The 25,651-nt window shown below is 42.6% G+C and overlaps 3 protein-coding genes across 4 annotated transcripts; 1 reads left to right on the forward strand and 2 right to left on the reverse strand.

The window, feature by feature from the left end:
- Positions 1–3,404: 3,404 nt before the first annotated feature.
- Topors (TOP1 binding arginine/serine rich protein, E3 ubiquitin ligase) lies at positions 3,405–13,387 on the reverse strand. 2 transcript variants are annotated; one of them, XM_042695219.1, is made up of 3 exons: positions 13,304–13,387; positions 11,830–12,024; positions 3,405–6,950 (listed from the first exon to the last, which is right to left on the reverse strand). In XM_042695219.1, exons 1-3 carry the CDS (start codon positions 13,304–13,306, stop codon positions 4,014–4,016), a joined length of 3,135 nt encoding a protein of 1,044 aa, XP_042551153.1. In that variant the 5' UTR covers positions 13,307–13,387; the 3' UTR covers positions 3,405–4,013. The 2 variants fall into 2 exon arrangements, with proteins under 2 accessions (XP_042551153.1, XP_042551146.1); XM_042695212.1 differs by lacking the exon at positions 13,304–13,387 and adding an exon at positions 13,024–13,112.
- Smim27 (small integral membrane protein 27) lies at positions 13,266–14,118 on the forward strand. Its single transcript, XM_042695241.1, has 2 exons — positions 13,266–13,349; positions 13,917–14,118. Exons 1-2 carry the CDS (start codon positions 13,305–13,307, stop codon positions 14,037–14,039), a joined length of 168 nt encoding a protein of 55 aa, XP_042551175.1. The 5' UTR covers positions 13,266–13,304; the 3' UTR covers positions 14,040–14,118.
- Positions 14,119–14,352: 234 nt separating this feature from the next.
- Positions 14,353–24,711, reverse strand: Ndufb6 (NADH:ubiquinone oxidoreductase subunit B6). The gene is made up of 4 exons (XM_042695230.1): positions 24,386–24,711; positions 22,339–22,431; positions 17,803–17,847; positions 14,353–14,529 (listed from the first exon to the last, which is right to left on the reverse strand). The coding sequence occupies exons 1-4, from the start codon at positions 24,563–24,565 to the stop codon at positions 14,461–14,463; spliced, it is 387 nt and encodes a 128-aa protein (XP_042551164.1). The 5' UTR covers positions 24,566–24,711; the 3' UTR covers positions 14,353–14,460.
- Positions 24,712–25,651: the final 940 nt, after the last annotated feature.

Genomic DNA, 25,651 nt, shown 5'->3' on the forward strand with positions numbered 1-25,651 from the left:
TCCTTATTCCTAAATACTTTGATTACCTCTACGGTTATTTCTCAACACACACACACAAAAAAATCTTAATGATTTAGAATCTTTTTTCTATAGAATCAAGTGAAATTTCCATGACATCCCATAACTTATCCATAATTTGTCTTATTTCATATCCTCTTATACTTTATACTGCGGTAACTCTCAAATCTTGTACTGTTCCAAATGTATCACATCATCACAGATTTGTGCTCTTGCAGACTATTCCTTTTGTGGCAGTATCAAATCGCTCCTAGACACAAATGGTTCAGAAAAATTATATAGATCAAAATAATGCAGATGTGACAAACTGCTAAAACTCTGAGGGTGGATGGGAAATTTCTGTAATACAATTATAATTTTTTCCATAAGCTTCCAAGACCAACTAGGAGCAAAAAAACTTAACAAAAGTGCTTTAAGCTTGTTTACATGGGTATGTCAGAATAAGACTGTATATCCAGCCAAAGGGGAAAAAATTACAAGAGCAAAAAATAGACGTCTAGAATAAGCCAGTCACTAGACAAAGTACTTCCAGTAGGAATGAAGATCTTAGTCAGAGATCACAGAGTTGATATAACTACTATTTATCAAATACTCGGAACCAAGCTCAGAATTGTTTAGCTTTCCATGTACATATTACCAAAAGTGTATACACTGAGCATGAGCATGTTCATAAAACTTGTTCTGTAATATCTCCATTATCAATGAAATTTAACCAGTTAACTTTTCAATTATATCTAGGTATAATGAGTGAGCTTAGAGTTAGAAATAAATTCACACGTTGAGTAGATACCAAGTTTTGATACAGTGAAGTTGTCTCTTCCTCTGCTTCTTACTCCCATTAGTAGGGAACACTGGAGCTAAAGATAGCCCAAACTTGTAAGGTTCCCAGGACGTCTGAAAAAAACTCAGAAACATGTTCTAAAAGACTGTGACCAACCATACCCGGCAGTGATGCAAACCATTATCTTTCATGAAAAGAACCACCAATTAGAACTGTCGACTTGCCTTGCATAAGGCACGTTTCAGCCATCACCACTACAGACTGGATGGCTGGTGTAACTTCCACACTTGGCTAGCCTGGTGAGCTGAATGTCAGAGTAGGAAATAAAATAGTAAGTTGTGGGGTTGCAAACCCAAGGATAATTAATAAGCGAGCATGAAAGTATTAGTTTCCCTTATACAAATCAAAATCACAAAGATTTGAGAAGCTCAGGTAAAATCATGGACACTGAACTTGGGTGAACACATTAAAATAAGAGGCCATTAAGTGTTTTCCTTTCTTTTGTGAGGGGAAAAAACTCCAAAAACAAGGTCAGAAAAAAATAGTGGGGGACTACAAGGTGAAAGGTGAAGGGAAAAGGGACAAAGGGGGAGAATGGAGCATGAAAATGATCAGGGTGCATACACAGTTGAAACATTACTAGCCAATTTAAAAATACCTACTCATGTAGTTTTAAGCACATGTAATGTGCAATAAGGATACGGGAATGTACGACAATGTAACTCACAGGATTTTCAGACTACTGAAAAGATATTTTGAAATCATTTACAGCACACTGAAAGTTCAATGTTCAAAAATCATTAGGTGAAGTAATGGAGGGACAGTTTGATAGTATATCCAGAATGTTCGGTTCCCAGCAGAATGAAAATGTCAGAGAAAGGGTGTAAAGAAGGAGTGGTACCTGCAGAGACCACCCAAAGCCGATTGCTACAGCCAGAGTACAAAACTGTGAGAGAAGTGTTAAAAGATGGATGGGACCTCATTAGGCACAGATTTTTAGGGCACTACTACACTACTGCAATTTTTTGTTTTTAATATCCTAAAGATAATGGAAAGCTACTAAAGGATCTTAAGTACAGACATGAAAGAAAACTTTTTGGATTTTTTGGTAGGACTAGGATATGAACTCAGGACCTTGATCTTGTGAGGCTGGAGCTTTACCATCTTGAGACCAGCTTTTTGCTGGTTATTTTAGAAATGCAGTCTCAAGGACTTTCCTGCTCTGACTGGCTTTAAACTGTGACCCTTTGGATCCCAATCTCCTGAGCAGTCAGGAATTAGCTACCAACAACCAGCCTGAAGACAATTCTTAAAAAATCCTCTACATGCTGACTCAAAGATGAGACAAAAGCAAGTGTGGAACTGTACAGATGAAAGCAGACCGGTTACAAAGTAAAAGTGAGAAATCCTGGCTGCAAAGTAGAAAACACAGAAATACTGGAAGAAAGACTTGGTGACTAGATGAAGAATATGAAAGAGCAGGAATGAAAGACAGGCACTTTTGCGTGAACACCTAGAACTACAAAATGTTTTCATATTTTCCAAGTTTATTCCTTGATTTAACTAACTCTACAGTCTTTCCATGAATTCTCAAGGTTGAACTTACTAAAAATTGTTACCATCAATTTTAGATTGTCATTTAAAAACATTTTACAAGGCTGGGAAGGTGACTCAGTGGTAGAGCACTTGTCTTGCATGCATGAGGCCCTGGGTTCGATTCCTCAGCACCACATAAGCAAAAAGAAAGAAGCAGGAAGTGGCGCTGTGGCTCAAGTGGTAGAGCGCTAGCCTTGGGCTGAAGAGCTGAGGGACAGTGCCCAAGGCCCAGAGTTCAGGCCTCATGCCCGGACCCAAGAAAAAAAGAAAACATTTTACAAAAAACAAATTCAACATGATCTACAATGCTTGCTTCCCTCTCTGCCCTTTGGCTAACCTGATTTTCAGTTTCTTACACAACATGTCAGGTTTCCCATCTGCCCTTTGATTGTTGCACGTATTTTCCTTCATTAACCCCAAATACTCCTAGTTAATCTGTACTGAATTCCACCTGAGATTACATCTCTACAATCTCATAAAGAAATTACTCTCTTTAGAAAACTTACTAGTTTGCCAATAATATATTTACTTAAATATTGTGTAAAATAGTTCTTGTTGGACTAACAACCTGTAAAATCCAAGTTTATCTGCTTTGATCTGTACTAAAACACAACCCAGAAATGCTACACTGTAGGAGATCCCAGTTTCTACTGAATAAATGTACTCAGTAGCAAAGCAAATTGAAAGCTGAATTTAGTTATCACTCAAGTGATTATTCACTGCAGTCCTACATTAGAAGAGATAGCAATTTTATCTTCTCTAAAACAGGATTAAAGTAAGTTACTCTGGATAAAAGAACAAGGCCTCTGTTTTTAGGAAAGCTAACTGCACCAAACTACATTTTGCTGGAGAGAGAAAGTAAGTAAGCTATTCCATTCCTCAAGGTCTGAAGGCATTTGAAATAATCAACAAAACCAAGAGACACTTGTAAATGCTGACCACCTATTTTCAAGATTCTTGGCTCTAGGAAGATTGTTTAAAAAGCAATATTACACAGGAAAAATTTGAATTCTTGCTTTAAAGTGTTACTACTTTATTTTTTCTTGTTGAACACATTTATTATGTTACTGACAGTCCAGAAAGACAAGTATATAAATATTAAGTTTTTTCTTTTGGCAGAAGTCAAGATAAACTGTGCACACTAAAATGCCCAATTTAGCCTGAAGAAATGAATCTGAACCATACAAACCTTAAGAAAAATAAAAGACTGTCCAAAGGCATTTGCCTAGCTTTTAACACATTTCCAGAATAACTCTCAAAAACAAAATCAAAAATACTCATTGACTACTTAAAAATATGTCAATACCATATGGCTTTATGAAATAACTTTTAAAATTTACATTTTTTATTTAAAAAGGATCCCAAGTTTTAAATAAACTGCTAGCAGTATCATTTTCTTCACTTAAAAGTGCTTAACTCAGAGTAGGACATACATACTTTTTGAACAAATAATTTTTACAAACGAACACAAAATAAAAATCACTTAAAACATTTTTAAGGAGGAAAAGAACTTTTACCAAAAGTCATCTTTAAATAAACTGCAGTAGATGACATGTTCTTTTTTTCTTCTTTTTCATTTTATACCATTCAAGATTCTCAATGAGATGCTTTGGCAGGTTTAAGATACATCACAGTCTCTACCAAGAGACACTGACATTAATGATGTCCTTGGAGATGGCAATTGCCTGGATGGCTCAGTGTGAATAGAAACATTAATGGGCTGGTTTTCCAAATCAGAGGCAAAGATGCTCTCTTCTCTTACATCAAGAGTCTGTTCAACTTCAGCTGCTGCCTGGGGTGGAATATTATTCACAGTTCTGCTGGCATTATTCAAGTTGTCAGTAAGTGTACTAACATCACACTCCTTGTCAAGGACAGTAAATTCATCTTCTATTGTGACTACATCTTTATTAGTTTCAAACGATTCCAAGGAAGAAGCCAAATACTCATTTTGCAGAGCCTCTGGAGGAACACCATTGTCACATTCCGTGTTTGCCTTCACTTCCGAATCCTTGTCACTGTCACTGTCAATGGTAATAACAACTGGGGACCTAGTATTATCTCCATGATGTTTTTTGTGCTTTTTCTTGTGTTTCTTCTTTTTCTTCTTATGGTGTTTAGCTATATCGGTAGCTTTCCCTTCATAAACTATTTCTACACTGAGGCTACGGGCCCTCCTTTTCCTCCTCCTGTGTTTTGTCTCTCTGTCTGATGATCGTCCATCTGACAAGCTGTCACTCTCATTTTTATAGCTTCCATCCAATTTTGATGGCTTTTGGTAATGGCTGTCCTTTACTTTAGGAGTGAACTCATGAGTTTGTTGAGCCACCTCATTAGTACTCTCCAAATGCCGGGTTTTGTATTTTCGCTTCCCTCCAGGCTTTTCATTTCTCACCCGGTCAGGTCCTGTAGATGCAGTCCTTGACCTATTACTAGACAGGCTCCTTGATCTGTGCCTTTCATAATAATAATATTTCCGCTCACTGTGATTATTTTTTTTCCGAGCATTTGTTCTTTCAGAAAAGGACTGAATTCTGAACTCTGGACTTGAAGACTGTCTAGAATAATGGGCTCTGGACAGAGTCCTCCTCCTGTAAGATGACTCATAACCATCCCTGTCCTTGTTTCTACTATAATAAGTATATTCCCACTTATATCTGCTTCCATAGTTATTTCTTAAATAGTAACGGTCCCTGGTTCTGCTCCGTGATCTTCTCTTGCCATGATCACTGCTACGAGACCGTGATCTGCTTGTGCTTTCACTACTTAGAGAAAGAGTTTGGCTTCTTCTCGACCAGCTGCTATCTCTAGTTCTCGAACTCTTCTTATCTCGTCTCCCTCTTGGTCTGCTACTACTCTCCCTGCTCCTGGACCGTTTGCTCTTCATCCTTTTTTTCCCATGGTGCTTCCTGTGATTCCGCTGATCATGCCCACTTCTACTCTGGGAACGTGAATCTGAACTTCTAGATCTTCCCCTCTTCCTGTGTCTATGGTTAGATGGGGAGCATCCTCGGTCTTCTCTCATAGATGAACTCAGATCTCTGGAAGATGACAATGATGTAGATCGCTTCCCTTCCTTCTTTGATTTCATTCTTGTACCAGAATCATGATGAACTTTATTCATTTGCTCATCCTTTCCAAGTACAGATCGTGGAGTTGAACATCTACTAACATCACTATCACCAGAACTAGAAGACTGCTCTTGTTCTTGTGACTTCACTGTCTCCATTTTGTCATAGGAGCCCAACTCCTCAGAATCAGAGGATAGTTCAACCAGTTCTGGGGTTCTCTCAGCTAATGGCTTAACAAAGCCAACAATGACACAGTTGTCTGAAGATGAATCACTGTCATTATGTAGGTCGTCATTGGTTTGTACACCTTGATTCTGAGAAGTGGCTCCTCCTGTGACAAGTTCTTCATCTGAACTATCAGAAGTATTTAAGAGGGAAGACATGGCTACATGTACCTGCTCTGAGCTTGAGTAAGATGGTCCTGGAGTTTCATCATCCCATGGTGCCTGACTGACAGTGGCTACATTAATATCTAACTCCTGGGTCTCAGTTTCATCCGGAGATATTGTTATGACTGAAGAATCAGAATGGCTGCCTTCTTCATATGAAGGAGCAGGGCAGTCATAATTAGCATGCTGGTCAAAGGCAGCCATGTTAAAAGGAGATCTAGCAAAACTGATAAATTCATGTATAAAATGCTCAGTCCGATTCAGTAAAAATGGTCTTAAATCAGAAACAAATGCCTGACTTTCCAAGTCATAGCGAGTAACATTACTCATAATGATGTGCTGGACAATATTGACTAATGATCCATGAGCTCCAAAAAGAACTGTAAGTTCACGTTTTAGCCAAGGGACTAATCTGTGAAGGCAAGCTGGATTCCTACGGAAAAATTCAGCTGAAATATCCCTGTAACGACCACCATCTTCAATATTTCTAACTCGAGCACCAGCACGATAGAGGGTTCGTCTAAAATTAATAATATCTTGCTCTTGAATTTTCCGTAAAGTTCTATCATCTGCAGCAGATGGTCCCCTTATTGTAATCTGTCTCATAATTGGAGGAATTTCAACATCTCTAGATCTTGAGATGCCTAACCCTTCAAACAGCACTCCACTATCTGGTGGAGTTGTCGTTCTTCTATTTACAGTAGTAGTAGGTGAATAGATGGAACTACTTCGTTCCCGTGTCATAGTGGTACGGTAGCGAAATCGTCGATCAGGAGTGGCAAAAGAACCATTATAAGAAGGTCTCAGGACATACTCCTTGAAGTCATCTTCTGCCCTCACAGAATGAAATATAGAGTCAAAGGGCTGTTTACACAGTGGACATTCAGCTTTGTTTTTTGACCATTCCTGTACACAGCGAAAACAGAACTTATGCAAGCAGCGATCTAAGTAAGACACATTATCAAATCTGTCCAAGCATATAGGACATTTTGAATCTGGAGATGCATCAGCTGGTACTGCCTGCTGCAATTTGCTAGTGCCAGCTTTAGGTGAAAAGTTGTCCATTTTAAATTCCTTAGCTGCTGATGCCATTATCTGTAAAAGGGAAAGAAATATATCAGTAAACTGATGAAAGAATAACTAAAAAAGTGAAAGTAATAATACAGGGCTTAAAGTATACATTCATTTCCTAAGATAAAATCTATTTCAATGCTGTGTTACTCTCTCTGTGTAACATCACCTGTAGATTAGTGGGAAGAAAATCTGCCTCACAGGTCTGCAAAAAGATTAAAAGCCATCAGAAAAGGCCACTTGTTATTTTTTTTTTTTTGGGTCCGGTCATGGGGCCTGAACTCTGGGCCTGGGCGCTGTCACTCAGCTCTTCAGCTCAAGGCTAGCACTCTACCACTTGAGCCACAGCGCCACTTCCGGCTTTTTTCTTATGTGGTGCTGAGGAATCGAACTCAGGGCCTCAAGCATACAAGGCAAGTGCTCTACCACTGAGCCACCTTCCCAGCCCCAAGGCCACTGTTATATACACAGTAAAGTCAAATATTAACATTTTGCTGTCCAAGTTTGAGAAATATGTAAAAGAAATGTTAGCTGTGGTTATTAGTATCATAATATTACTATTATCACACGACTATTGCCACATTATTATATTCAGTTCATTATACTGATTCCTTTCTAAGTATTTTCAAGCTTGTCTTTGCTTTATTTTATTTTTTGGCAGTAGGAACTGAAGACTTACTAGGCAGTCCTGTGTCCATTAAACTCATAGTTGCTATGCAGACACTGTATCACTCACCAGAGCCATACCTCCAGGCCAGGACATCACAAGTTTTTTAATTTAATGCAAAGCAGAGCCATGAAGATTTTGTTAAAGCTCATCTGTTTCATCTATTAGTTTATATTAGCTCATTATAAAATTGAATTTGCTAATGTTAACATCTGCATTTTGGCCTTGTTATTTACAACCTCCCCACAACTCCCAATCTCCCGTTTGTTTGGGTATATAGTTGATCTCAGTCCCTACCTCCCCCAAATCAAATGGAGGCTGAACTCAGAGGCATTCACTCAGTTCTCTTACTCAAAACTGACACTTCTAGCATTTGAACCATATCACCAAGCCTGGCTGTTTGCTGGCTATTTGGGGAACTTCAGAACTTTTCTGCCCTAGATGGCTTTGAACCACAATCCTCCAAATCTTAGATTCCTGAGTAGCTAAGATTACAGGTGTAAACCACTAGCACCTGGCTAAAAGTTTCCAGTTCACATAAAAACTGAAACTTAGGGCTAAGGGTTTGGGTTATAATCTAATAACCTAGCCCAGTGGTTGAGACTTGCCTTACATGAGCTTTTCTTCCATTTCCTCCATCATAGGAAATTCTGTAAGTCAAATGTTAAGTAATAACTGTAATTTTCTAAATTATAAACTCATCGGCCTTAACCTATATGAAAAACAAAACCCATAACAAAAACCTGTATTTGTGAAACACAAGTACCCTATCATAGATTTTTCAAATTAAAGTCACTAATCAAGGACACACACCTTGGCTTTCTCAGACCCTAATTATTAAAGAGAGATTCAATAGTAAAGAAACATCTTAAAGATCTATTTCTAGTATTTATCTTTGCTGGACTGAAAAATTCAAACTTTACTACTTTGTTTAAATATTTAACAAGTCTTGGAAATTTGAATTATAACTATTTTCTTTGCATTTTTGTTTTTATGATCCTAGGGATTTGAACCCAGTAAGTTGGCAAGTGCTCTCTGTTACTGAGCTACCATTTCCAGCCTTTGTCAATATATAAATTTCTCGATGTACTCCTCTACTTATAATGCTCCATTCAAAAGAGATAAAAGATGAAAAATCAAAAACTTACAGGATCACAGATACTATGTACAACTAAAAGAAATGGGGAACAGTGAAAGAAATCAAGAAAGTTCAAGACTTAGATTCACCTACAACTAGCACTGTATACCAAAGGAATGCACACTAACTCTAGACTTTAAAGAAGGAATAGCTAGACTTTGGTCAGGGAGGGGACTTGTAAATTCCAAGTTAATACATCTTAATTTGTTTCTTTAGAATGCAAATTTTTAGTGTTTACTATTTCTACTTACATAAAAATTACACGATAGGGCACAGCGCTGAGAACTTAGCTCAGTAGTAGTGCACTTGCCTAGCCTAGGCAAAACTCAGGATCTATACCCAGCACTATAAAAAGAAAAAAAAAACATATATATTTGTATTTGTGTGTGTGTATATATATAAAACTATGAAATACAAAGTTTTTTCTTTCCTGTTTTATGTCTACTAACCAGTTTGAAGGGATAGACTAATGACCCAATTTTGTCCTCAAAACAGGTAAAAAGAACAAGAATTCTTACACTTATACACAAGAATACATTTAACTACAAAAATTGGTACTGATTAGAAACAATTCAGCCAGGCACCAGCAACTCATGCCTGTCATCTTAGCTACTCAGGAAGCTGAGATCTGAGAATCACAGTTCAAAGTCAGACCAGGTAGGAAAGTCTATTAAGAGTCATCGCCAAGTAACCACCAGAAACCTGAAAGTGGCCCTATGGTTCAATTTGACAGAGCAACCAGCCTTAAGCAAAAGACCTTATTAGGGACATTACCTAGGTCCTGAGTTCAAGCCAAAAAATCCATTATCAAGTAAAGGATTATCTTCTAAAGATTGTTTTCTGATAAATAAAATTTGTATTCATACATAAAACTGAATTACTTGATATATACTACAACATAGAGAAGTCCATTTCTTGACGTAAATGAGAAATTAGTTACAAAGATTACTTACTGCATGATATCATTTAATAAATATGTACAATAGGTAAATCTATAAAGATGGAAAGTGAACTGGTGCTAGTAATGAAGTTTCCTTCTAGGAAGATGAAAATGTTCTGCAATTGAATTATGGTGATGCCATCACTCAGTAAACATACCAAAACCTACTGAATTAGCCGGGCACAGGTGGTTCATGCCTGTAATCCTAGCTACTCAGGAGGCTGAGATCTGTGGATCACTGTTCAAAGCCAGCCCTGGCAGGAAACTCCTTGAGACATCTCCAATAAACCACTAAAAAACCGGAAGTGGTGCTGTGGCTCAAGCAGTAGAGCACTGGCCTTGAGCTGAAGAGTACAGTGAAAGCACCCAAGCCCAGAGTTCAAGCCCACGACCGACCAAAAAAAAAAAACCACCCTACTGAATTATATAACATTAAACAAGTGAAATGTATAGCTGGTATGTAAATTATACCTCAACAGCGCAGTTAAAAAAAAATACAGATTAAGGCATAAAATCAGGACAGCCAGTAAGCTAAGATTGGCAGATTTGCAGGAATGATTTTGAAATTTAGGTTACAAAGGTGGACCTGTTTACATTTAGTGCTACAGTCTATTTAAGAGTCCTTATAAAAGTTTTTCTAGGGCTAGGAAGATGGCTGAGTGGTAGAGCGCTTGCCTTGCATGCATGAGGCCCTGGGTTCAATTCCTCAGCACCACATAGGCAGAAGTAGAGCTATGGCTCAGGTGGTAGAGCACTAGCCTTGAGCTGAAGAGGTGAGGGACAGTGCCCAGGCCCAGAGTTCAGGCCTCATGACTGGCCAAAAGAAAAAAAAGTTTTTCTAACCAAGTATTCTAGGGATTGGTACCACAATTTACTATTATCCACCCTCCCCCCATGGGAGAAATGCTCCATCAATCCCACTTCCCAAATCCAAAATAAAGTTTATCTAAAAATTTAGAACACACTAAACCTAATCTTTCCTTTCTCAAATCTTCGAATCTGTTGTTTCTAACACAGATTGGAACCCTTCATGCCACAATGTGCGAGGACTGGAGATAATCAACAGGAACACATACAAGTTGAAAGGTATAGAGGGTCAGAAGACTGAGTCTATGTGAAAATAAAATATTTAGTAGTGCTCTCATCACCCAGAAGTGGCAAATGTCTAGAGAGAGGTTAGTGAATAATAACAAATAATCATACTTAATATAACTATTGGACAATCTACGAAAAGTGGTAAATAAAAAAGTTCTCAGTGGATAAACTAGAAAGCCATTCTACATGTTAAAACCAATTTGAGTCCTACATTTTGTTACCTTAAAGAAAAATCCCCATTTCCAAAAACGTGGGACGAACAGTGAAGGATATAACAGTTAACAGATACACTGACCAGATTTGACCATTACCAAGTTTAATTTCAATGCCAGGCATAAAAGGAAATGCTTGAGCTGGACACTCAGTAGCCGGCTACTTCTAGGTACTCTGGAGACTGACACCAGAAGGAAAATTCCAAGAGACTTCACTCTCCAAGTATCCAGCAAAATGCCAAACTGAGGCATGGTTCACGTGATAGAGGTGAGCAAAAAAGCCTAATGCCCAGAGTTCAAGCTCCAGTACTCGCACAAGGAAAAATAAAACAAACTGTGTGACAACTTGCGCCCCCCATTCAAAGTAAGCATGACTTAGTGTGGCCTAAAGAATTCTGTACATCATACACGGCTGCCGTGCAGTCAGGAGACCGCGAGCAGCCCGCACTGACTGGCAGCGGGCGGAGCAAGTCGAGCGTGCAGCGGGCTCGGGGATGGCTTTTTCCTGGGCCTTCAGAACCGCAGCCGCTCGGCGTTACATAACCGCCGTTCCCATTCTACGGACCGGAGCCGCGGCGCGGGCGCTCGCGAGGTCACGCTCCCCGCCAGCGGCGTGCCGCGGTTCACGGCGGGCCGCCGTGTCTCCGGGACGGCTGTCGCGCGCGCCCCTCACCTGCCCACCGGCGCCGATCCACAGGTGCGACGCGGGGCCGCCCGCCGGACCCCGACGCGCCAGCCCGCGCGGCCCAAGGGCCGCGGCCAGGGCCCCGCTTCCCCGGCCTCACTCCCGAAGCGGGGCGCCGGACCACCAGCCTCCGACCCCGAGCCCCATCGTTCCGGACCCCACTCACCTCCGAAGACACTGACGCAGGCCCGGCGGAGGCACTCGAGGCGAGGTCCCGGTGGCCCAGGAAGGTAGGTCGATGCCGGCAGGACCCGCGAAGGCGCACACGGCGACTTCTCCGCCTACCCTCCGGGGCGGGAGCAGGCGGAGGCGCCTCGCCCTCCTCGCGAGACAGCGGAGACCCCGGCGGCTGCTGCGACCCCTGTGACGTAAAACGCTCATTACCAAAAGCAGCCCGGGGGCGGGGCAGGAAGGGAGACCCAGCCCCCTGCCCAAACCGCGCGTCAAAACACTCCACACCTGCTCTCGCGACAGCACCGACCGCGCCGGGCGGCTGGGGGCGGGGCTCGGAGCGCGCGGCCCGCCCTGCCCCCCGCCCTGCCCCCCGGACGCAGCGCAGGCTCGTGGGGGGTTAAAGAGCCCCCCACCGAGGTCTACTTCCCCTTTACCACGCGCACACACACACCTCCTCCCGATCACTAAACCTCCCCAACTACCCCGAGAAGTTACTAAACACTACGTAGATTAAAAGGAAGTGCTACACCCGTCTCGAGTGAGCACTTCAATTCGAGGGAGAGCCACAATCAGGGCCCAGCCCAAGTCCGCCGACGTCGTCGGGAAGTCAGGGCGCAGCGCGCTCCCCACACAGATCCGAACTGTTCTCTCAAAGACGGCCCTGTCCCTTGAAAAGGCCTCCCAAGTAAACCAAGGACGCGCGGGGCGGGAGCCCCGGCGCCCACGCCACACCGGGCCACTCGGCCTCAGCTGCGGGCGTCGCCGGCGTCTCCAGGCTGGGGGCTTGGCGGGCCACGGTGTGCACAGGGCATTGCACCCAGGCCTGGGTCCAAAACGCCGTCGACAGACGCTCGTGGACCGGCTGGGCCACGAGGCCCCGAACTCGTGCGCCTAAAAGCCTGTCGCCCCACCTTCCTGGGACTCCCGCGAACTGTTTCGCACAAGGCCCCGAGTTGCACAGACGGCCGGGTGCAGTTATCCATGCCCAAGGCGGACGCTTCCCGGTGCTACGCGGGAACCGGGGCGGGGCGGGGGAGGCATGGATGCCTCCAGCGCCAGGCGTCGAGGTCGCGTGTAAAACCGTGGACCGCGTCCAAGGAAAGCTCGGGCCTGCATCCGAAGGGACGCGCGGCGTCCGTGCCGCGGGCCACGGGGGCGGGGAGAATGGCGGGAAGGACCAGCTTACCCCTCCGGAGAGCCACAAGCGAGCAACTTTAAGCCCATTTTCTCCCCGACTCCCCGGATCCATCGTGCGAGGCAGGCTCCGGCCCCGGTCACGTGACCGCGCGCCCAACTCCGGGCGGAAGACGCCGGCCGGCCCCGCGGCTCGCGTCCCGGCAGCCTGTGGGCGGACGTTCGCGCCCGGTTGAAAGATGGCTGCGGCTGCTCAACGGCCGCCGCCCCGGAGCTCGGTGTAGGCCCCGCAGCCCCCCGCCTCGCCCCGCGCGTCGCCGCCGTCCGCTTACCATGAGGCCGGTGAGCCGCCGCTGTCTGGATTGGATTTATTCCGTGGTAAGTGGCCGGGCCCGGCGGGGGCCCTCCCAGCGTCGGCGCCCGGGGCCCGCCGGCGTTAAGGCCTCCCCGTCTTCTTCAGCAACCACAACCCCCAAACCCCATTCCAGAATCAAGCGGTTCACCCGCTCACCTCGACTCCGCCTCTTCCTGCAAGACACGCTCTTCCGCCTCTTACGCAAGGTCTGCGGGGTGGGCTCCGCAGTGGCCTCAGTTAATCCCCACCTCCCAGGCCTCCCGATCGCCGCGGGGCCGGGGCCGGGGCGGGGCGGCGGGGGCGGCGGGGCAGCGGGGGCGGCGGCTCCGCCTCTCCACTCGGCCGGCAGGGGGCGGGGCCGGGCCGGGGCTATCGCTGTGTTCCTGGCCGCAGCGGGGGCGGGGCTACCTCGCTGTGCTACTGCTCGCCGCCGGGGCGGGGCCCGCGGCTCTCACCGGGTTACCGGTCACTGCGGAGCCTTCCGGTCCGGCCGTTCCCGGGCTCGCGGGGCGGGGCGAGGCGGGGCGGGGCGGGCGGCCGCGGCCGCTCACCTCCCGGCCCGCTCTCGCCCCGGCCCCGCCCCCGTCCAGCTGCTGCTAACGGTCGTGGCGCTCTCGTGGGGATCCGTCATCTACGCCTCCACCGTGGCCGCCCGGAGACAGCTGCACCGAGAATACCCCGACAAGATCTGGGGCATGAAGGAGCTCTTCTGAGGCGCCCGGAGTCAGCCCCTGACCGTGGGGTTCCTTCCCTCATGTAGGGCTCGAAAGCGTATAAAGTTCAGTTTCCAGACTTGACGTGTGCACGGTAGCTTTCATGACCGCACTGTACCCAGTTGGCTGAAAACTGGACACAGAACCCGTCCTTGCACTCGTTGACTGAACCACCTTTCCAGTCTCATCAGAAACATCATGTGGTTACTTTTCTGCTTCCTGTTTTTCAGATCATGAAAAGGCAGATATTTCGTGAAATTATTATAGTGTTAAATTATTTGCTAAACGATACAACGTTTGAGAAGTAACAGAATATTTTTCTGAGAGCACTCTTTATTAGTTACTTTTCCAGGAATATATTCAGTAAGTACAGATAGTACAAACGGGCCGTTATATAAGCCTTGAAAATTGTACATAATCTTCAGTGATGCTGATCAGGAAAATCTTTCATTGGAGGAATTATTTCTCCAGTCTCCAGAATTCTATCACCCTAGGAAAACAAGGAAGCATTTAGTAGAAACTCTTAAGTCTGCACAAGGTTGTAGATATATTCATGTTAGTACTGCATGGAAAAGGTAGTTGTGTTCTAGCACTCATTTTTTTTTTTTTTGGTCATGGGGTTGAACTCTAGGCCTGGACACTGTCCCTCAGCTCTTCAGATCAAGATTAAGCGCTCTACCACTTGAGACCCAGTGCCAATTCCAGTTATCTGGTGGTTAACTGGAGATCAGAGTTTCATGGACGTTCCTGCCTGGACTGGCTTTGAACCATGATCAAAGCCAGCAGTTCAAAGCCAGCCTGGGCAGCAAAGTCCATAGACTCTTATCTCCAATAACTTAACAAAAACTAAAAGTGGAGCTATGGCTCAAGTAGTAGTCTTGAGCAAAAGAAGTTCAGGGACAGCACCCAAGCCCAGAGCTCAAGCCCTAAGACTGGCACCAAAAGAAAAAAAAAAGACTTTAATAAGGCAGAAGCTGTTTAAAAATATTAACTAGTACTTCACAATCTTAAGGTACAAAGGAAAAAACAATTTTCATTCAGAGACACAGTAACTGGAAAAGGCATGAATGTTATGTATCTCCAGTTGATTGGTATGACATACTTTTGTTTGCATGACCCTGAGAAAGAGAAGCCCTAGAAAGAAGTTACAGGAAAACATATTCCGTTCAAAAAAGACAGTTATCTTATTTCCAGCAGATGAAAATGCTAATCACCAGTTTCCTATTGGCTTAGATACTGGAAACAAGATGCAAACTTTGGCTTAGCAGGTTGTTCAAGTGTCTTTTCAAACCTAGATATATGTGGTCCAAGAGCACGGGCTTTGAAACCAGAACTACATAATGAGAACGTGAAACCACTAACCAGCTAAATAAATGTTAAACAAACGGCTTTCCTTCAGTTTCAGGTTTACAGTCCCTACATGACTGGGTAGAGTAATCTCCATTCCTACTCCTACTCCCACTCTTGCAGTTCCCTGAGCTGGTGGTATTGCTCAGAACTGTTAGCTGGCAGAGAAACACACTTGTTTTATGTTTCATAAGCCACTATACATTTTCTTGAGTTTATTAACACTATAGCATTACTCTAACACAAAATTATCACATCAGAACTAATTCTAATGTAAAAAAAAATCAACCTATATGGTACTGGCTTAGCAATTTATGGGCAGAGACAGAGGCTTTAAGGCTGAAAACATGTAAACAAAGGTAGTGGTACAGAGAATGATCACAAGTTCAAAGCCAACCTCAGTTCATAGTGAAACTCTCTAAATAAATAAAGGCAGTGTCAAATTTCATGACAAAATGTCTCCTATAATTTGGAAGCAGAGTGCCTAGTTGCTTGAGGTTCTAAAAGTAGCTCTTTCCAGAAAGGGGAAAAGTTACTATATAAAGTATGTGAAAACTGTTGGCTGCCGTGGAAATACACATTTAAGAAACATGAGCTCAGGCAAGAAGCAGTTGTATCTGAAAGAAAAAATAAAAGGCTAGTATTGGGACACCAGACTGCTTCCAAATCCTTAAACAGAGATAATGCCAGTTAAACTCAATAAGCAGAGAGACTTGGTCCTATGGCAAAGATTAAATCAAAATGAAGACAACCTTTGAACCAGTCTTTTAGATGGCCTCCAATAGTTGCCTGTGACTTAAAGGCAGGTGCTTGAGGACAAGAAAACTTGTTAACTAGAGAAAGAATGGATGCTGACATGTAGTGTTGACTAGAAACACATTAAATGCCTGACCGGTATTTTTTCCTTCTCACCAATTATTAAGGGGAATGGATAGTCAATAAGCTACACAGACAGACTACAAAAGCCTGTACATGCCTGAAATTTTCTTCTAGCACTTGACCTGTAATCAAGAGGCAAAAATCTTTTTTTCTTCCCTTATGTGTGTTTTTGCTGGTACTGCAGCTTGAACTCAGGGCCTGGATTCTGTCCCTAAGCTCAAGGATAGCAATCTACCACTTGAGCCACAACTCCACTTCCAGCTTTTTGGTGGTAAATTGGAGATAAAGAGTCAAAGGAGCTGGGAGGGAGCTGGTGGCTCATGCCTGTAATCCTCCCTCTAAGGAGGCCGAGAGATCAGAAGATCATAGTTCAAAGCTAGCCTAGGCAGGAAAGTCTATGGAGACTATCTCCAATCAACCAACAGCATATGGGAAGTGGAACTGTGGCTCAAAGTGGTAGAGCATAAGGCTTGAACAGAAAAGCTCAGGGCCAGTGCAAAGGCCCTGAGTTCAAGCCCCAGGACTGGCACCAAAAAAATAGTCTTACAGGCTTTCCTGCCTGGGCTGGCTTTAAACTGTAATCCTCAGATCTCAGCCACCTTAGTGTTTAGGATTACAGGCATGAACCAACAGTGCCCAACTCAAGGAGACAAACTTTGAAGGCTGTACACCCCTAATAAAGTTACTAAATACCTACTCAGTTATGGCATAGGTTGATAACAACAAACCATCTGGACAAAGTAGGAACCAGGAAAGACAGAAAACCAAGGTGTCTCATTATCTGTGACTAGAAATACATATTATTGTATTAAACAATAATCTCACCAACAGTTCATCAAAATTTCAACTAAGCCAGGTACTTATGGCTCACATCTGTAATCCTAGCTACTCAGGAAACTGAGATCTGAAGATTGAGGTTCACTTCTCTCTAATTAATCACCAAAAAGCTGGAAGCTGAGATCCAGAGGGTGGTTTGAAGCCAGTCTGGGCAGGAAAGTCTGTAGGACCATCTCCAATAAATCAGCAAAAAACTAGGGTACAGATGAGAATCAAGTGGCAAAAGTTCAAACCCCAGTACAGGCCAAAAAATAACCCCAAAACAGATATATATGTATATATACACACATAAATTGCCTGAGTAGTATTAATGAAGACCTCATTTTGAATTATTAGGGCTTACCTATTCAAAGAATAAAACTTAAAACATTAATATATTTTAAATATAAAGAGGCATAAAGCCACAGAAGAATGACGTAACAGAAATTCGGCTGCTGCTACCATGCTCAGGCGTCAGGCTTGTGCTCTGGGTATTTTGTACTAGAACTCATTGTAAGATCAACAAGGTCAGCACAAAGCTGAACATTAACATGTCCACTCCTCAATTTCACCTGTAGTTATTACCTCCTCATACTCTTCCCTAATATATAAAATGGGCACATAAACTAAACAACATGAAGAAAAAAACATTTTAGTCTAATAATTATCAGTTGGAGATGGAAGAACAGTAATATACAAAAAAATCAGTTTTGAGACTTACTGGGAATATTCTGGGCTTCTTTTCAACAATGGCATATGGCCTTGTCTGCAATAAAAATAGTTGTTACGTATAATGTTAGAATTTCTGCTGAAAATAAAAGATTCTATCCACAATTGTAACTTAAACCTTGAGCTTTCACAGAATTCCATATTCACACCTGCAACTGTTCATTCAACATCTCTAGTTAGCTCTCAGGAGATATCTCACACTCCAACAAGTCCACCACAAACTTCCTCAGCCCCAATTGCTGTTCCCATATTCTCTTACCCTCTGTGCAAAGGCCCTAACCTTGATTCCTTAGCAGATTCTGTTGAGGGTGCCCAGCAACGCCTATTGGCTTCCTTGCTTTCACCTGTGTCTGCTACAATTCAAGCATACCCTTTTAAGATATATCACTTCTCATATTATGTTTAAAGCAAAAGGGAAAAGTCCATTCTGTGGTTTCAAAAACACCACATGATCTGACTCTGGGCTTACTTGTCTGATTACTCACTCTCTCTCCCTCCTTTGCTGTACCTATTGCCATTGTAGCCACTAGGTCCTGACAGCCTGCTGTGCCTCAGGGCCTTTGTACTCACAAATACCTCCACATGAATGAAGTAGTCTCTTAGATATCTGCTTCATTTCATCTGTGTTCCTATTCAAATATCACTTCCTTGGAAAGGCCAAATTAGAAGAGGCCAAACTAAAACAGCAGTCCCTGCCATTCTCTAATCCTTTGCCCCTCTTACTTCTTTTATTAGAAACCTGATCTCTTCCTATGACATGATAAACTTTTTTCATAAGTCTATTACCAGTCTCTAAAATTGGAACAAATATTTCATGAGGGCAATGACACAATCTGCATTGTTCATTGCTGTATCCCTGTTTGTAAAGTGCCTTGCACACAGGAGATACTAAATAAATAACTTCAATAGAGTTATATATAAAAAATACTTAAAATACATGGGGACATTAAAATGTCTTTATAAGAACTGTGCCCAAAGGCAAAACATCAAAATGTTTTCAGGGAAATGCAGAATTCAATTGAGCTGAAACAAATTGGCTGCAGTCTTATTAAAGATGCAGGCTCCTCCCCATCCAAATAGAAATAAGGTAAAGCACTAACACAGCTATATGTCTGCCTCTGTTTAAGGAAAATTACCTGGAAGTGAGACTCCTTCATATAGGCAACCTTAATACCCTGTGTTATCACCCCAGCAAATGCAGCTTGTTAAACCTGCTTCTGAAAGTATCCCTCCCATCCTAGAACAAGTTAGTTATAGATATAATAAAGTAAATCTAGCAGTATGAACAAATGCCAACTTTTTAAAAAGTGTGAAAACACTGGGACAATCCAAATGCTTTGTTTTGTTTTGAAGCTTTGTAATATATAAAAATAATCCAGCTATTTGAGGGTCTAATGGTTAAGTTTAAGATTCTAATTAGATGTATAATGGACTTAGGCTTCTGATTTTATGTTCAAAATATTTGCTTCCTAAAGTTACAAATTTGCCCTATGAATAATGAAAAAAAAATACCAGTCTTTGTACCAGAAAATACCTGTGGATCCCAGCTATACTAGTGACTGAGATGGGAGGATAATAGTTCAAGGCCACCTAGGGCAAAAAATCTGCAAGACCCATCTCAGAGACAAGCCAGCCATAGGTGGGGTTGCAGTCCAATGCTAGCTCAGGCAAAAAAAAAGCACAAGAGTCTATCTGAAAAACAAGAAGTGCCATGGGCATGGCTCAAATGGTAGCACGTTTGCCTAGCAAGTACAGACGCCTGAGTTCAAAATCCCTATACCACTTAATAAATAAACAAAAATGTATAAATGTAGCTTAAAACATTAACAAGAATGTAACAGAATTTGAAAACTGAATTTAAAGAAATAAGAGGTTTTAAAATTTTAAATAAATACATTAGGGGCTGGGAAGGTAGCTCAGTGGTAGAGTGTTTGCCTTGCATGCAAGAGGCCCTGGGTTCAATTCCTCAGCAACACATAAGCAGAAAAGGCCAGAAGTGGTGCTGTGGCTCAAGTGATAGAATGCTAACCTTGAGCTGAAGAGCGCCCAGGCCCAGAGTTCAGGCCCCACAACCAACAAAAAAATCAAATAAATAAATCAAATATTAACTTATTTCCAGATAACTATGAGTAGTTTTTTGTGCATATGAAAAACACACTTGGATGTTATTTTTTTTTTCACTGAGAGCACTAGCTGAACACAAGAAAGTATAGTTAGTGCTTAAGGTCCTGAGTTCAAGCATCAGTACCAGCACAAAACAACATAAAAACTTCCATTGGCAGTAATATTTTCTTTATAGGGCCTTAAGTGCTAAGACAGTGAAGGAAAAAAATAACGTGTAAATGATTAGAAATGGCTACTATACATATAGATTAATATACAAAGATTTTAAAACCCATCAATTACTAATCTATTCCTTGGAGATCTAAATTGTCAGCCCCATTAATTAGTTGAGAAAGACATTTTTGATTTATAAGGCCAGAACACGGATGTAAATTTCAAAAAAAAAAAAAAAAATTCTACTAGCCCCTAACTCATGATCTGAACACTGAAGACAGGCCATATCCGCTTGAACTCTAGAAACTGCTAGGCCAACAAACTTATTTCCTCGAGATCACCACCAAACCTCCCTTCCTGAACACCCTAATTACAAATCCCAAAGCTAGAAGCTGTATAGTCCTAAGGAAGTGAAGGGGCACTTGGATTTTATCCTCAACCAATTGTTCCTCCCTTTAAAAATGTCTTCTGGCTTCACCTCTCCTTTTTCTTCCCTGCTGCTTCATCCTCACCTTCACTAAAAACTGGCCTCCACCTGAACTGCTGTCAGAAAGTTCACCCTGGATAGCAGTGTTTTTCTACATTTCCCTCACATTCATCAAGTAACTCTTCCCTTTTACAATGGAATTCCCCAATGACTATTGAATACAGTCTTCTGCCTAATTTTCAAGACCTTCCCTAAATTAGTCTCAGCCAACTGAGCTGACAGATAATTTCCATCCCAATTATCTCTGTCTTGGGTACAATCATTATTCACTCCCTATCTTTCCTGGTAATTGGGATAACTTTTCTTCTCTATATTCTCAACCAAGGGGCTGGGAAGGTGGCTCAGTGGTAGAGTGCTTGCCTTGCATGCATGAGGCCCTGGTTCGATTCCTCAGCACCACATATGCAAAAAGAAAAAAGCCGGAAGTGGCGCTGTGGCTCAAGTGGTAGAGCGCTAGCCTTGAGCTAAAGAGCTGAGGGACAGCGCCCAGGCCCAGAGTTCAGGCCTCACAACCGGACCCAAAAAAAAAAAAAAAAAATTCTCAACCAAATAAAATCTATCTCAAATACTATATACATTGCTTGAGGTTAGGTATCTAGTCTTCTATACTGGTTGCTTAGTGTCTTAATATCTAAAATGCAGCACTGTTCCCAGGCCTTCTGAGTGGACAGAGATGGAGAATATATAAACACACATTCACATTTACATTCACATTTCTATATCTATCTCTGAATATAGAGTGAAAACCTTGAGTTCATATCAATACTTATAATTCTGTTTCAGCACCACAAGGGTTTTCTCCCTATTCTATACCTAACTCCCTTCTCCAGCAGTGAGAATTTGAGGTTCTTTTATTATTACCATCATATATGCTTATTTATTGCATCTCCTTATATGTAATAAATCTCCTATCATTACCACTATTCCCCAACATGTATAACCTCCTCAACTGTCACCAAAATGTACATCTCCATCATCACCAGGCTCCAGTAGCTATACCAGCTTGCTGTCACCACTGCTCCCCATACAGGTGTGCTCACCTTCCCTACAATCTGCTCAGTATCTAACAGCCCTCACTCCATGTTTTAATACTCCACTCAGGGCAGCCCACTGCTTCTTTCCATGCTATTCCAGAAACAATATATGCTCTCCTCACCCTGTCTGGGATCCAACACCATGTACCACACTGTGCTCTCCCTAGCTTTTAATAAATGGACACTGGCTCCATTCAATCAGCCCATGCAAGAACTGTCAGTAGGAGAGTTCAAGTTTTTGGACATGCTGAATTTTAAGGTATGAAAAACCAGGCAAAAATGAAGGAAAGAGAAATAAGACGATGAAAAAGATAACCTTTGTCTTAATTTTGAATTTTATCTTATATTAGAACTGTGCTCCAAAAAAGGAGCAGAAAGTATTTTTCCCCTTTCTCCTCAGGATTCTGATGTTCACACTAGGTCAGTTATATTCTTTTTCTTTTCTTTTTTTTTGGTCAGTTACATTCTGATTACTCAAATACTACTTCTATGAGGAAATGCAGCTCAAGTTATAAACGAAAGAATAATATTTTGGAAAACCATACTGACTTACATACTTAACCATGAATATGTAAGTTTCATTAATTATTTTTACATAAAGAGGCTCAAAGTACTTTGAAATTAGCTTATACGTGGCAGTTTTTCTCCATAAACTACAGATATGGTATACCCATATAGGAAACTGTTTTGAATTAGATTTAAAATAAGCTCATACTTAGAACATACTTACAGACACATGATATTTGATGTAATAATGAATAATCCAGGCAGGTATAAGTATACGAGTAACAGCAAACACAGTGTTATGGTATGTGCTGTAGACCTGTGGAAAAATATATGCAAAAGAAATAAGCAGAGAATCCATTTTTTATGTATGTGGTACAAAAACCCAACCATCAATGGAATATCATGATTACTCTACAAATCTCTAAATAAAAAATATTTCCGTATATTTTATAGTGAACCTTATCCAAACAAATATTTTTACTCACTGTAGGGTCTGTCAGGAGATATCTACAGCATCTAAAACAAGGCTTAGGACAAGCAGCATTTTGCAAGACTATATAATAATAAGGCATTTATCAATACTTTTTTTGAAGAATAAGGTCTCTAAAGATATCCATATTTTAATTTTGTTAGACATATCATAAATAAAAATTTTAATGAATTTAACAAGAACTACAGAATTTTTAAGGTAATAATTTATCAACTAATTTATCAACTTTAGTACCCAATTTTGAATGTAAGGCAGACATCCTTGAGACACACTGCTAAAAGAATGCTTTACCTACTAAGGTAAAGGTATTCCAAACTCACTTTGGATTGCTTTCTGCCACACTGTTTCCAAACAGAAAAACAAAACAATGGAAAATGAAATTTTTTCCATGGCAACTCATTTGATTGAAACACACATATAGCCTGCTTTTCAGGGTATGTAGCAGTATTGCAACAGATATGATTACAGAATATAAATTCATTCAAAGTTAAGATGGAATTCAAGAAATGGTTGCCTACTGCTTTCAATCCCCAGGCTGACAGGTAAGAGATCAACTTTTCAACTAGTGATTGCCAAAATCAACAGGAGGAGAGAAGAAAACATGTGGATTTCAACATGAACTCCTTCAATCCCTAGCTGTGACCATGGGTAAATCATTGAATTTTGGTAGTCTTCAGTTTCCTCACATTTGAGGATAGGAAACAGTTTCTATCATACAGGAATAATGTATATAAAGTCTTTAGAGTACTAGGCATGTGCACAGCAAGAGCATCACAATAGTTTTTTTCTTTTTTTTTTTTTTTTTTTGCTGGTCCTGGGGCTTGGGCCCTAGGCCTGGGTGCTGTCCCTGAGCTCCTTTTGCTAAAAGCTAGCACTCTACCACTTGAGCCACAGCACTACTTTGGATTGCTGTGTGATTAATTGAGGAAGGGTCTCACGAACTGTGATCCTCAGAGCTTAGCCTCCTGAGGGGCTGGTATTACAGACTAGCTAGGATTACAGATGTGACCCACCAGCACTCACACAGCACGGTATTTATTACTATTATTAGCCAATGCTGTGGGTAACTGGAAGCAATTGTAACAGTATTGATCATTCATAATTGATATAATTTAACAGACCAAGGAAATACACAGAATTATGAAAAATAAAAGCCAGACTTAGGCTAGTAGCACCTTGTCACTTGTGCCCAAGACCAGTCTTTGACTAGTGAGGCTTTTTTGTTTTGGAGGAACAATGCTAGGGTTTGAACTCAGGACCCTGCACCTGGCTAGGCTAACACTCTGCCACTTGGGTCTCTGATAACTGACTTATCCACCTGGCAAAGTCCAGAAATGCAATTTTATTTTATGGAAGCAATGTGTGAAAAGCAGATAGTGATGGTTTAGAGAGGTAGCTTTAAAGAGCTTGACTCCCTGAGCGATACCTAGTTACCTCGTCCTTTTATGTGATGAAAAGAGGCTATGTGCCAGCGAGAAGCTTGCGGTCTAAATTCTAAGATCAAGAGATTTCAACTGTAGCGAACTCTTGCCTGCTATTCTGAGGGAAGAGGCAGACAAGCAGAACCTATCAACTGCGTCCTCCTCCATCAGGCCTGGCCGGCAACGGGGCAAGGTGCGAAGCCGGACGTGCTCGAGGCCTGCTGAGGTGGGCGCGGGCCTCCAGAGGACAAGCCAGCGTCCTCGATCAAGCCGGGCCTCTCCCAAGCCGACTCTCCCCGGAGCAACGACACGGGCCGCGGGGGGTGTTCACTGGGGTGCCAGGAGGCCCCTCAACTCACCATCCTCCTCCAGATGGACCCGTTCCGCACGAAGTTCTTCCAGAACTCCTCCATGGGCCACCCCTTCTGCGGGGGCAGCACGGGCTCCCGGGGACTCAGCTCCTGGTCCTTCAGCCATTGCCTTCTGAGCTCCCGCAGCTGCTGCAGCCGCAGCTTCTCATCCGGGGTGTACCCCGTCATGTTGTTGCGGGGGAGAGGGCTCCGGGGAGGAGGCAAAGCAACAAGGGCGCAGCAGCACCCCGGAACCACGGGCCGGTCACCCTCGGCCCCGCGCGGAGCGACCTTGCGGGGACGCTTGGGAACGGCGCGCGGTTGTGACGTAGCGCCGGGATGCCCAACTGCTGGCCAGGACGGCAGCGTCTGGGCATGCGCAGTGCTCGCCACTCGCCCCTCCCACCTGATTTGAAAGGAAGAGGGCGGAGGAGGGCGGGGCCGGGCTCCTCAGTGATGGGATTAGGGCAAAGTGGTAGGGAAGAGTGTGAGGGTAGGGGAAAATGAAGGAGGGTGTAACGATGCTCGATAGGACTCTTAGTAACCCCTCTGTACAGAATCTTTACAATAAAAAGTACGTATTAAGAACAACAAAAAGAAAGAATTTGTGAGTCCTGGAAGCCGAGTTGGAGAAGGGTCTGTGTTTCCGTGAATGTAGTGTCCAACTGCAAAATCCCTTTTGTGTGTGTTCACCCCCCTCCACCTGAATTCCTCTCTTCATGATCTAGACTGTTAACTACCCAAGTTCAACTCCCAGCCCTATTAGTAACTGGCAAGGAGATCCCGAGCCACTATCTCAGTGAGTCCTTCCATCTGTACAGCAGAAGGAATATGTGGATTAATACCTGGGAACATTTCATAAGGTTACTCTGATCCAGCAATCCCACCTGTGTGAATATCCCAAAGGTATGGTGATAAGAACATGAAAGAATATACGCGAATAGTCACTGCAGCATGATTCACTGCAATATGATTCACTGCAGCATGTAATAGAAAATACTGGAGATTACTCCAAAAGTTATTCAATGAGGACTAGTTAAGCACAGTGCAATAAAGCAATGGGGTGCTACTGCAGTTGTAAAAAGTAATATCTGTGTAAACAGTTGTGATTTCTAAAATGCGTTCAGTGGAAGGGAAAAAACTAAGTGGAAAGAAATGTACATTGTTATCTTTTATCCACAAAAGGGAAAGTTACTTGTAATGCTCCCCCCCACACACACACAGAAATATACTTGCTGAATTTTTTTGTAAAGCAGTGGAAATGTAAACAATGGA

The sequence above is a fragment of the Dipodomys spectabilis genome, unplaced genomic scaffold (genome assembly GCF_019054845.1).
Source record: "Dipodomys spectabilis isolate Male_0828 unplaced genomic scaffold, ASM1905484v1 ptg000006l, whole genome shotgun sequence".
Lineage (NCBI taxonomy): Eukaryota > Metazoa > Chordata > Mammalia > Rodentia > Heteromyidae > Dipodomys > Dipodomys spectabilis.